General features: G+C 23.9%; 1 protein-coding gene across 1 annotated transcript; it reads left to right on the plus strand.

Annotated features, from left to right (window-relative positions):
* The first annotated feature begins 4,300 nt into the window (after positions 1-4,300).
* Positions 4,301-14,766, plus strand: LOC105253718 (aminopeptidase Q). The gene is made up of 12 exons (XM_020028250.2): positions 4,301-4,380; positions 5,549-6,043; positions 7,682-8,122; positions 8,511-8,691; positions 9,082-9,223; positions 9,510-9,591; positions 10,452-10,795; positions 12,851-13,125; positions 13,753-13,967; positions 14,103-14,411; positions 14,511-14,580; positions 14,740-14,766. Exons 2-12 carry the CDS (start codon positions 5,610-5,612, stop codon positions 14,764-14,766), a joined length of 2,520 nt encoding a protein of 839 aa, XP_019883809.2. The 5' UTR covers positions 4,301-4,380; positions 5,549-5,609.
* Positions 14,767-14,930: the final 164 nt, after the last annotated feature.

Raw genomic sequence — 14,930 nt, forward strand, 5'->3', positions numbered from 1 at the left:
AGAATTAACAAATTGATTTAGAGTTAATATTTCTTTGTTGAATTTAGAGTTTAAGAATAGAGTTTCAAAGTTTTATTGTCAAATTAAATTCAATACAGATGATACTGATTATTTTATTCAAAAAAAATTGCAACAAATTACATATTTTAATCTTTCTTGGTTGATAGAAAGAATTTTTAATATTAAAAAGCAATTTATTCTCTTAATTAAAAGATCTAAGGTTTTTAAAATTCTATGTTGATGTCAGAAATTTATCGTTTTTGCAATACGCAAGATATCAGTAGTGTATCATCATATATATGTGTCGCAAATATTTAAAATATGTAATTTGATATCTCTAATAGAAAACGAATTAACAATTAAGTTTATATTAAGATTAAAAAACCAAATGGCACACGTTTAGTATATTATTCGAATTGATATAATTATTATTATCAATTAGATATAGTATATATATATATGTGTCTATAAACTTGTAACGTAAACAATTTGATGAACACAAAAGAATAAATTATTTATAATTATTACATCTTATTTCTATTTATTATAGATATATTTATTATAGATATTATTTTAGTGTGTTTATGCAATACTGACAAAAATATGACATAAAGTTTTATGAAATTTGTTTCTTTTTGGAGATTCATTTTTTTATTCTATTAAGATGTATTTCTTTTATTATAAAAAACAAAATTATTAGACAATTAATATGTTAAAGACAATCGATATATTACAAGTATTTATATGGCGATCATTAAATTGCGATACAAGCGGTGAGAAATTAACAGAAAAATTGTACAGAAATTGTTATTGTTATATAATATTATTAGTCTAAAAATTAATCGTAGCAAAGCATGTACTTATTTTGCAATTTTTAATAGATTATTTAATAGAAGATTAAAAATTACGTATATATCTTACTTTATTTGATAATAAAAATATGTATTGTTAATAATGTTTATAAAACAAGTTTATGTTTAAAAAAATAAAATAAACTCTGCAAAAATATTATGTGATTTCATGTCTTGAGAAACATGTATTTAAAATAATTTTGTTACAAAATTTTATAATAAGATTTATAAGTAGTTTATAAAGTTTTAATTGAAATCAAATATTCCAATAAAAAGAAATTTAAAAATATATTTTAAAAATCAATTTATAAGACTTCATATGAGATCTCAGCTCTGGTCTTCTTACAATCACTGAAAGTTATTCCCGCACTACTTATATATAAAAATGTATGTGATTAATGAGATTGAGAATTACAATTCCTCCTTAAAATTTCTTTAATCCGCCCCATGAAACTTCATTTGATGTGTTAGCTCATCCCAGAATATCATTCTCTTTCAGAGAAGATTTTTATTCATAATTATCTTAGTTGAATTTTCTATGTATATTTCGGTGAAATACTCCATCGGTTTCGTTTTCACTGGCTTCCCCTTAAGGGGACTTAACTCCTTTGATGCTGGATTTCTATAAGAGATTTATATTGTATTGTGTATTTTATTGATGCATCTTTTTTATATTTCAACATATATCAAAAGAAAAATGTATTATACATTTATTAATCTATTAGGTAATAATTATAACATAGTCATGAAAAAATATGTTATATGTTATTAAACTAAATTACTTTTGGAAAAAAGGCGAGAGCAGCGAAGGATTACATTTAAAATTTTACAAATATTTCTTAAAGTGCAGACTTCAAGCTTAAAAATGAAATAAGAATTTTTCAATATTATTTTGATAAATTAATTTGCACTGATCTTTTACTTTTACCGATCTTGTGAAATTTATATAAACTGTTCAACAAAATTAATAGATGTTAAATAAATAGATTAGGTTAAAAAATCAGAAATGTTATATTTGATTATGTCAAATTGGACTTAGAATTGGTCAAATGTACAGTTTTGTTATCAGATTAAATTCAAAACAGATAATATTGATTTTTCAATTCATAATACTTACAACTAATATGTTATAATTCTTCCGATTAATACTGATTTTTTAATGTAATAAATTATTCTCTTAATTCGCAGACATCTGATGCTTCTAAAGTTATTTTAATATCAAAAATCAAACATTTTATAGCAATACTTTGATAATTATAATGCATATGACGTTATTACTTAAACATTTTAAATTAAAATATCTTTGAAAGATTAAAAATTAAAATTATATCGAAATATTAAGAACTTTATTGAATCTACAACTTTTGATATTTTTTTAAGATATAATATTAAATAATTGTATAAGAACATGTAATATAAAAAATTTCATAAATTCGAAATTAATAATCTAAAAACGTTATATCTTCCTTGCACATATTTTCTTATTAGTATATATTTTATTATTTATGTAACACTTAAATAAAAGTATAAAATTATATAACATATTATACGACAATTTGTAAAATTTATTTCTATCAAATTATTTTCCGAAATTTGTTTTTTATTCTATTTATAGAAAAAATATTGATTTTGAACATTGATTATCATAAATCTAACTAAAGCTAATAATTATGAAAAAAAACTTAATGTCGCTAGTCAAATAATCAAAGGATCATTGAAAAAAGTGTAGTCGACCAAACTAACCAGAAAATTTGTTTATTAACACGACGTTTCGACCATATGGTTGTGGTCCTTATCAAGTATATACGATGTAATAATAATCAGGAGACAGGCATAGACGATAATCTTATAAAACTGCACAAGTCACATTAACAAAAAACGTTATTTAACTAGATTCGAATTTAAGAGAAACTGATGCGTCCGTGTGAGACTTCGTCAAGAAACATCAACACGTCGTATTAATAAACAAATTTTCTGGCTAGTTTGGTCGACTACATTTTTTTCAATGATCCTTTAAAGCTAATAAATTAAGACACAAACAACGATAGATTGTTTGCTCATAAGAAAAAATATGAAAGTATAAAGAGAATATAAAACATTTTAATTATTCTAAAACGTATTTTAAAAAATTAAGTATATAGAGTAAGAGAGTTGATTTAATCATTTTATTGTGTTTATTGACTGGTAAGACACGTATTCATTTGATTTTATACTATTTTGAGATTTTCAAGGTTGTTTCCTTGCTATAACATGCTTATTATGATATCGCTAGTCGAACGTTGGCATTTCTGGATAGTATCTCAGAACGGTAAGAGAGAGATCAAGTTAATATAAGTATATTTTCGATATTAATAATTTATAGAAATAATGAGTTAATTATATTTAATTATTATCAAAAAACTAAATTCTGATCAGCTGGCATAATAATATACGAGGTAAGTTATAATAAAACAAGATATATAACCGTTTTTAAAAAGAATAAGATGTGTACATTAGATATGCTGAGGACAATTTAAATAATTTTAATACACAAACATAACAAATATAGTATTTTTCTTCAGAGACGATTGTTTCTTTCAAAATTGTCATTTTCATAAAATTCAATTTAAAATCAAGCATCTAATGAAAAAAATTATATTAAATTATGTCAATGTGATTAATTCTAGTCAAATTAAATTAATACTAATAATTCTTTTATCTTAAAGGTAGATTACTTTAAAGTATTATATGTATAATATATTTTATATATTTTTTATATCTCTTTTTTTATACATAATAATAGCAGTAATTAAAGAAAATTTATCGCCGTAGCGTGTATGTGATAAGTGATATAAAGACTTGTGTGAAATACATAATGTGTCAAAACTCTAAAATTAAACACTGATTATCTAGATGATTTCTTGCACATTTTATTTACTGATAATATTTTATTATTAATGTGTAACACTTACAAAAAGAGGCATTATAACATATGTTACACACAATACATATACTCGTAATACTACGAAATTCATTTCTGTTGAATTTCTCTCTCGAAATCTCTTTTATTTTATTTATATGATAAAAGAAGAAAATGTATTAATTTTAAATATGTAATATAAAAAATTTAACAACATTTAGCCAATAAATTATAAGATACAAGTGGAGATGAATGGTTTGCTTAGAAGAAAGAAAATGAAAGTATAAAATACAATTTCTCGATTGTTTTAAAACGTTTTTTAAAATTAATTATTTAAAATATAACATGGGAGTTAATTTAATCAAACATTCACACTTTATTGTTTATTGATAAATAAGTCGCTTATTAACCTGATTTCACGTTATTTTAAAAGTTGTTTTAATGATATATACATATTTATTACGATTTCAGATATCGAACGTTATTATCTTTCGGTAGTTTTTCAGATGGTCAAGTAGATGTAAATATAGGTTCTGTCGATATTAATAATATAGAGTAATAACGAGCTAACTAAACTTTATTATTATCAAGAAATTAAATTCTGATCTGCAAACAACATACATACGAGAGGTGAGTTATTATAAAAACAAAATATAACCGTTTTTAAAAGAAAATATACATTATGTACATTGAAGACAATTTATACAATATTATAGTACAATTATATAACAAATATAAATCTATTCAAAAATGTTTGTCTTTTTTGAGATTATTAAAGGGAAAGAAGGGAAGAATTTTAATTTGAAGCGTATATTATTGTATTATACAATTTTGAAATAAAATTCAATATAATTTAAAATGAAACGTTTAATAAAGGATTCTTTATTAAATGTATACGTGTGATAATATTTAATCAAATTAATATATTTTGTGTTTGCTAAAACATATTGAAAAGATTATGATTTTTTTTATCCTTAGGCTACATATTATTAGTAAAAAATTATGTAATGTTTTTTACATATTTTCACTATTTTTCTTCAAAACGAAAGGAATAATTAAAACAAATTTTTATTATATACAGGGTGTTCAGAAATTCAACCGACAAATTTTCACAGATTGTCGGAGGCACCATAAGAATCATTTTTTGCAAATGAACCTTCGGAAACGTATTAAGAAGGATCGAGATCATATGGAGGTCAACTTGTTTGTTTTCTTAAACGGAACTCCCTATTTTTTATTGCATATTCTTGTAACTTATCTTGAGGGCTTTCCAAAACATAATAAAGTATTTTTTTGTTAAGTATTTTCAGAGTTATGAAACTTGAAATAATATTTTAATTTAACATAAACCATAAAATATCTAGTAAAATATTTATTTTTTAATTATCTTATTTCATACGCAAAATAATGTGAGGAATTAATTGATGTAAAGAAAACACATAGTTGTTTACATATTAAAAAAAAAGTGTAATTGTTAATTGGAAATTACATATTTTTTCTTGCTTTCTTGAAGAGATAGTCTAGTGGAAATTTTAAAATGAGACTTCTTGCATATTATATATATTAAGAAAACAAAGTTGAACTCCACTCTTCATGATCTCGACTCTTCACTCAAGGTCAAACGGATATGATCATTCAACAGAAATTTTAAAACCCTACAACTTTTGTCTGAAATATTTTTTTCCTAAAATACTTTCCTAAAGAGATATTCTATTGCAAACTTTAAAATGGGACACTCTGTATATTGCACATGTATATGCATATATGTATTATTTTATTTGTCTCTTTTTATTTCCAGAAGAAAATACTTATTTAGATTTGCTATATTTAAGACGAATGAGAGAAAGAAAAGGAGTAACATGGCATTCCTAAAAATATTAAGTTGTAGTCTAATATTCGTTGTTGCAGCGGCTTCTTTTGTTGAACAATTGAATGTATTATCGAATTATAACGTCCACTTTGTACTACATGTCAATACTAGTATGTTCCATGGCAGATACAATGTTAGCATTCATATTCCTCATGAAACACAAGATATATATTTTTATACGGAATATCTGTCGATAACTAGAGTTATTGTAACAAACAATACACAAATATCTAAAGAAAATGAAGAAAAAGTTTTTGCTCATAGACCGAAGAAATTTGTTTATGACACGGAAACGTATACAACTACCATTTCTTTTCCGTATAATTTATCATCAGGAAATTACACTCTGAATATGAAATTTTCCGGTATTTTAATTGAAGATGGAGCATTTATAATTTACATAAATGAACAAAGTGATAGAATGTGAGTAGTTTTTAAAACATTTAATAACTTCAGCTCTGTAATTTTTGCTTCAATTTTTGCAAACTGTTCGTATTATCATTATTATTATGATGGCATAGTTTTAACATACGTGTATGATTTAATAAATTATTTTTTAAACATAGTTTTCTTATAATTTACAAAAAATATTTGTATAAGTAATTAAGTCATGAAAAATCGTTATATTGCAAGTATACATAATATTCCTATTATCAAAAACTTTTTAATACAAGACACATATTGATCATATATGAAGGATGAAATCTTAAATATTAAAAAATATGCTGTTATGTTATATATCATCATTTTCATATATATATATATATATATATATGTATATATATATATATATATATATATATATATTATCTTATAAATGCATCTTTTATATTCATATATATATATTTATTATTCTTATAAATGCATATTTTAGAGAATATTGTGAATATATTGATTCACATTTATTATAAATATTACAAAAAGTTTTCATAACGTACATATACATATACATATACATAATAAAAAATATAATTTAATGATAAAATTGTAATATAAAATATACACGGTGGGCCATTTTAATCGATGCACTCGAATATCTCGAAAACAGCACTCTTCAGAAAGAAATGTTTCAAACAAAAATTGTAGCGTGTGAAGGGGGACATAAGATGGTGTCATTGGTTTGACCTTGGATAGTCGTTTGAAGATCACGTGAAAGTCACCTTTAATTTCTTAAATGGAAACCCCCATTTTTCAATGCATATTCTTGTAGCTTATCTCGAGAGCTTTCCAAAACACTACAGACAAATGTTTTTTCATTAAGTACTTTTTGAGTTATAAGGCTTCAAAGTTTGCAGTACTTCGATATAAAATGCAAAATATCTCGTAAAATATTTAGTTTTCGGTAGTCTTACCCTAATACTTTTATGCACAGGATAATGAGACAAAACTATTGGTACAAAGAAAACGCATGATTGTTTATAACAAAAAGTGCATTGCAAATTACACATTTTTTATTATAAACAATCATACGTTTTCTTTGCACCAATAGTTTTGTCTCATTATCCTGTGCATAAAAGTAGGGTAAGACTACCGAAAACTAAATATTTTACGAGATATTTTGCATTTTATATCGAAGTACTGCAAACTTTGAAGCCTTATAACTCAAAAAGTACTTAATGAAAAAACATTTGTCTGTAGTGTTTTGGAAAGCTCTCGAGATAAGCTACAAGAATATGCATTGAAAAATGGGGGTTTCCATTTAAGAAATTAAAGGTGACATTCACGTGTTCTTCAAACGACTATCCAAGGTCAAACCAATGACACCATCTTATGTCCCCCTTCACACCCTACAATTTTTGTTTGAAACATTTCTTTCTGAAGAGTGCTGTTTTCGAGATATTCGAGTGCATCGATTAAAATGGCCCACCGTGTATATATTATTCTTTTAATAGTATTTTTAATTATTAATTATATTATTAATTATTTTTAGCGGTATTTTTATAAAAGTCTTAAAATACATTTATACACATTTTCTATTTCTCTTTCATTCTTTGTTAGTTTGTCATACTTCAGCAGTAACTCAAAACACTTAGTTAAAATATATTGTTATATACGTGCTAGGTGGTTGGCCGCAACGCACACATTTGCGACTCGAAGATTACTTCCACTTTTCAAAGATACTCGATATGCTGGTTATAATATTTCTATAAGGCATCATAAAAATTACACGGCTTTATCAAATATGCCCGTTCAAGAAATAAATATGGATGAAAATAATATGCAATGGACACGCTTCAAATCTACTCCTGTAATGCCCGTTTATTTCATAGCGGCTAGTCTAGTTCATCTCGTTTTTATTTCAGAAATAAATCAGACTGCTAAATTGTTGTGTAGAACAGGCATGGTACCACATATGCAATTTGCAAAGACAGTTGCTGAAAATATTGCATATTTCTTAGATAAAGAGTTTCCGTATATCAGAAAAAGTCCGGAAACAAATCATATTGTGATTCCGAAAGTAACAGATGAAGAAGATATAAAATTCGGATTTGTTCTTTATGGGTAACCATATTTTGATTAAAAATAATTAATTTCTACATTAAAACTTAATATTTTTTCTCCACATATTCATCCACATATTATAAAATTTGATATCTATATCAGTATATGTAATTAAAACATATATAATACATTTTTTATTACTTTTTTCCTTTGTCACAACTTTTAACTGTATTCTGAAAGATGTCGCAGTTATAAAATCTGATTAACGTACGAATTAATTATAAAATATAATTAATCTCTTATATAATATACTAATTATATTCAACAATGATTCTTTTAAAAGCGTGTCTAGTAATTGTACAAACTTTCTTACGTTAGCGATCGCTAACGTAATAAAAGGGTTTCTCGACTTCATTGCTCGATTCAATATTTACGAATTTATTTTTAGAGAAGAAGATGTTATCTTTAATGAAGAAACAAATTCCGAGATGCGCAAAATTGAAATAACGCGAATAGTAGGATATAAGATGGTGCACGAATGGTTTTATAATGCAATCGATCCATATAAGTGGGAACCCTCATTTAGCAAAGGTTTTGCTACGTTTTTTGGAATTTACGCCGCCAATAAGGTTACTTTTTATTTAGCGTTAATTATTTAAATTACATTCAAATAATCGGAATTTAAAAATATTTCGATTTCTATAACAATAATCAGCCAAAACTTACCACATAAGCAACATTAAATTAAAATATCATAATTTATACATATTGACATACATACTTTTAAATAACTTTAAAAATATTTAATTTGAAATGACAGCATTGGATATCATTAGATACTTGAATGTATTTTTTGAATTTAAGAAATATTCAATGAACAAATGTGTGTAAATTTTTATTATTATATTGTAATACTTCTAATATAATATAATATATATAATATGTGTGTTGCTAATATATGTTAGCACTTCTTTTGATTAAATATTTGTTTAATTATATTAAGATTCTTTTGCGCCCAGACATTTCCGCAACTTCGAATACAAGATTTCTTTGTGGTTCAAATGCAACATGATGTTCTTCATTGGGGGACCAAGGATACGTGGCCGCTCACAATCGAATCAGGATTCAATAGCTCTTTTGAAATTCCTCGTTACATCAAGGGTAATCAAGCAAATAAATTGTTGTTTATAATTGTTGTTTATTATTGTTGTTTATAATTTCTAAATGCTACATATAAGAAATATTATAATAAAAAAATAATTTAATTATGATTTATTTATATTATTTTTTACGTAAATATTAACGTTTATCAGAAAAATAATATTAAAGTTAACCTATATTTATCATATATATAAATCAGTTAAGTTCATGAATTTACACATTCAAATAATCTATAGCAAATTTATTTTATACATACTACATTTTTACTTTATGTCAATTTTCATAGTCAGCATTATGTTCCGCTCGTTCCAAATTATATTTACCGAAGATTTGTTTTTGAGTGGTGTGACGAGGTATTTACGAGAATTGTGAGTAATATATATAGATTTCAATATAATTATATTATAAATTTAAATACACAATCTTAAATGATTTTTAATTTTACTTTTTTAATTATTTTTTGCCTTATCTTTTAATTTTTGAAATTTAGTTATGTTTACCTCTCGAATTTCCTTTCACTGAGGAAAATGTCCGATGAAATCCGATGAAAAGGTAACGAACAGATATTACACCGATCATTTTAATCAGATATCTGATCGGAAAGTTCCGAATGTTGAACTTTCTGATCCGATCGATCGATATTTTCTGATTGGATATCTGATCGATTTCTTTTTTTTCGATTAAAGTGATCGGTTAATAATCGGATAACATCCGTTCGTTACCTTTTCATCGGATTTCATCGGACATTTTTCTCAGTGCTCTATTCCTTTATTCTTTTCTGTTTTTCTAATTTTATTTATACTTAATTTTTACTAGTAATTTCAAAACTGTTAATTTTTACTTTCTATATTATTATATTTATACTTTTTAATATTATAATTTAATATTAAAATTTTCGTCTTCTTCCAATTGTCTTTAACTCTTTTCTTTATTTCTACATTTCCGTTTTTAATTTTTGTTTTTTAAATCTTCTCACATATTCTCTTATTTTTTTTCTATAACACATTTATCTTATTAGTTACTATTCTATTTTTTTTTCTTTTGCTATTTATCATTAATACCTTTTTTATCGTTTTAATTCTATTTGATATAATTTACAGTACTACTACTTTTTTCCTTTTATTTTTGCTTTTTTCTTTAAAAATCTTAATTGCTTTTGAATATTTTTTTAAAGATATCTTTCTTTCATGATTTGTTTCTTCTATCATTTACCTATTTGAATTTTTAGTTACAAAAGCAGTAGGTTTTTCTTGAACTTATTGCAAACGATCATGGATACATCACTTTTGGAAAAAAAATACAATTTAGAGGACAGAATAGTTAATTGGATACAACTAAATCATTATCCTGTGATAAATGTAAACAGAAATTATAATAATGGCAACTTGAATATATCGGTAGAAAATTTTAATACGGATATATGGATATTTATGAATATTACTACACAGACGCATTCCGATTCGAAGAAATTATTGCCTGAAGTGTGGTTAGCATCAAATATTTCGTACCATATATTACATATAGATTTCATAGACAAGAATGATTGGGTATTGGCCAATTTACAACAAAGTGGTAAATATTGATCGAAAAATTTGTTACTAATACTTTTACATATATAGCTGTTTTTTGCACATTTATATATATTTTTTAAAATAATTACATAATTTACTTATATCAATTGATTCTTCTCATTATTTTATGCATAAAAGTGTATTAAGGTAATGTAATCGAAAAATATATATTTTACAACATGTTTTATGGTTTATATAAAATTTTGTGAACTTAAAGTATGAAATATTTCGTAAATTATTCAATTTTTGGCTATCGTTATAAGTTTCTACGAGGAATATTTTAAGAGATTGATTTACAGAGACAAAAGTAGTTTCATTTAAAAAAACCTAGGTTGACTTTAATATGTACACTCAAGGTGCAACTAATTTTCTTATCTTCTTTTCTCTTCTAAAACCACACAACTTTTATTTGAAACACTCTTTTCAAGATACTTGTTTTCGAGTCATATATAAAAATTGTATCTTGTATATAATGTATATAATTCAAAGTTATTTAAATGATAGAAATAGTAAATTTTTTAAATATATTAGTTAGAAAACATTTTTCTTAAGCATTCAACAATGATTAAAATTATTTAATCATTGTTGAATGCTTAAATTTAATATTTAAAAATTTAATTATTGTATAATTTAATTATACTTAATTGAATATGATAATCTGCAATTTGCTAGACATACATATGTATAAAACAGCTATTTTTCTTACCTGATTATTTATATTTGATAAATTTGGTTTACATATTGTACTATTATTATAATAAAATTTTAGACACGATCTAAAGATTGTACAGGGTGTTTCCGCAACATACACATCATTAAGTCGGGTTGCCCACTCAGGGGCATGCTTTACTGAGCTCGCAGAATAAGATCAAAATAAGAAAAAGAGAATCTGTTTTTATCACTCTATTATAATGAACAGTTGTGAAATTTAATAATATAAATAAAATATTTATCTAATAATAAATCAAATAATAATAGATAAAATAACATAAATAAAATTTAATAAACAAATTTGGACAATTATAATGAAAAATATATTTGATTTTTAAATATAATAAATTATAAAAACTCGATATAATCACTATTTTTTTTAACATAGAGCAATCCTGCTCTCATTTGTTTTATCAGAAGATGATCTCTGTCCATGGATCTTATGCCTATGGACATTTTACGTGGATCATCTTAAAACATAAAATATATCATACTCTGCCGGAAAATGTAGAAATTCTTAAAAATAAAATTCGTAACGCATGTGTGGATATCACTTCTTTCATGATAAGTCGCGTAAAAGAAAATTTCATGCACAGAATTGCTTTATGTTTAGAAGAAGATGGTGGTTATATTAAACATTTATTATAATTTATTACATTTAAAGATAAAAAATATTTGTCATTATAAGTATATTTTATTATATTTTTTACTATATTTGTTCAAATTTATTTATTAAGTTTACGTTATACATGTTAATATATATATTAATATATATTTAATAATTAAATGTTATAATGTGTTATTAAAAAAATTTGTCAATTTATTAGAATTGAATATTTTATATATATTATTATTATCTATATTATTAAAAATATATTACGTATAAATATATAATGTATATTATTAAATATATATTTTATATATATTATTAAATTTCGCAATTATTTACTATAATAAAATGATAAGATTTCTCTTTCTTTACTCCCCGTTGAACTCGCATTCTAATCTTATTCAGCGAGTCTAATAAAGTATGCTCCTGACGATGGGCATCCTGACTTAATGATGTGTATGTTGCGAAAACACTCCGCGAAAACATACATTAAAATTGTAAATTTGTTTAGACGCGACCAAGTATAATTTGATTATCATTATTGATTTCTCAGCGTGACATAATTTAATTTTTATTGACAATTTGCTTCTTATAATAATTTCATGTTTAATACATAATTTCTAATATATTTTTTATACGCTTTGAACATAACGAGATAAATGATATTTCAAATTATTATTTGAAATTCAATAAAAAACATTTAATTTAATACAGATTTTATTTATCATACGACAGGATGCTATCGCGTCAATTATGATGCCGAGAATTGGAATAGACTTTCGAAATATCTGAACTCCAACTCCTTTGGAAAAATACATGTTCTCGATCGTGCTAAAATCATCGACGACACATTTCATTTCCTGATGACAGGCCAATTAAATTTTACTGTATTCTTGGATATTTCACATTACTTATGGCAAGATACAGATTATATCGCATGGTATCCTATGTTCAAAAACTTGGAATATATGTCGGGTTTCTTTGCGTTTCCAGAAAGCGCACCTATAAAGGTATAAATAATATTAGTTTGTGTAAGTAAAAAACGTGTTTTAATTTAAATAATTTATATATTAATATTGGCAACATATATATAACATATTTATATCTTAAATTTATTTTTGATAAAATATAGATGAGTATATATAATATTTAACTCTCTAAGATTCACAAAATAACTTTTGCTTCTAAATTTTTATGAAAGAGTTTTTCTGTACTAAGAAGAATAATAATTAATGTCAAATTTTATTAATTAAGTATTATAATTACTCATTTATTACTATATTTTTAACTTTATATAATAATATTATTATATTATTTGCATAGCATTTTAAATAACATCATATGCGTGCGCACAAACTTTATCAATTCTTCTATAATATATAAAGAAATATAAAAATATAAATTTTTATAATGCTATGCAGTTTCTAAAAATGCAAATAATATAATAATCTTTTTAAGATTAAAAACATAGTATAAAATGCGTAATTATTGTAAACCTAATTAATACAATTTGATATTAATTATTATTCTTCTTAGTATTAAAAAAGGGTTTTATAAAAATTTACAAGCGGAAGTTTGTTTTTGCATATTATTTAATATTTATATATTATTTTATACATTATATATATATTATTTAGACACAAATAATGCAACCATTGAGTGAGATTTTATGGGAAATAAACTATCCCGATTTTAAATCAAATAGAAGCATGCAGGAGAGCTTTTTCACTAAATCTTTGAGAGAAGAGGCTTCAAGATGGTTATGCACTTTAAGTCATGATTATTGCCTTTCAGTAGCCAATCATGGATTAATATCATATTTTATAAGTTGTACAAAAACTTTACCATACAAGTAACTATTCTTTGCAATTATTTTTCAATTACGATAATTTTATAAAAACATTTTATCTTGTGAAATATTTATGTGATCAAGATGTAAGATTATGAATTCTAATAATTTATTTTTATTTCATTTTGATTATTGTAGAATTTGGATGGGATGGAAAGAATGGACATTCTGCAATGGTTTGAAGGAAGCGAGTGACGATACTTGGGTACAAGTGTTTAACATATATTTGAAAGAATCAAATTATAATGCTTTAAAATTTTTAGCTTGCTCCAAAAATTCTTCAATTATTATCCAATATATAAATGTAATGACTTTGGGCTCTGTTCTGGGAAAAGTAATCACCGATTTTGAACATATAAACAGTTTTTATTTTATTGTTGCAAGGCATGCAAAGAATAAGGAAGTATTTGATTTCATACTATACAATCTGGAGAGAATAAAACCTAAGTAATGACTACTTTTTTATAAATATGTAATATTTGTACAATTATGAAAAGACCTGCTTCATTTTTTAAATAAATAAATCTATTACTTTTTTTTTTATAGAGGACTCAAATTTATTACAGCATTAACTGTAATCATTAATTTTGTATATTATAAGCAACATATTGATAAGGTAAATTTTATAAAGTTATATGTAGGTTTGTATATACACATGTACATGTACACAAATATAATTATTCATTACTCTTTTGTTTTGAATTTCAATTATCATTATATACACCGTCTGTTTGAATATATTTTAGATTTATTTGTTCTATGATGTATGTATTAGAATCGCCAATTATTGGACATTGGATAGACATTTATATAAATTATAAAGCTTCTTTTTATACTATTATTTTTGTTAATTACTTGTTATTCTTATTTTTTTTAATTTAATGCAATTGCAGAATTTGAAGATAAATTTATTTCTAATGGCTTCTTAGCAGCATTTAATAATAATTACATTTAATAATAGAAATA

The sequence above is a fragment of the Camponotus floridanus genome, unplaced genomic scaffold (assembly GCF_003227725.1).
Source record: "Camponotus floridanus strain SB8 unplaced genomic scaffold, Cflo_v7.5 scaffold3, whole genome shotgun sequence".
NCBI lineage: Eukaryota > Metazoa > Arthropoda > Insecta > Hymenoptera > Formicidae > Camponotus > Camponotus floridanus.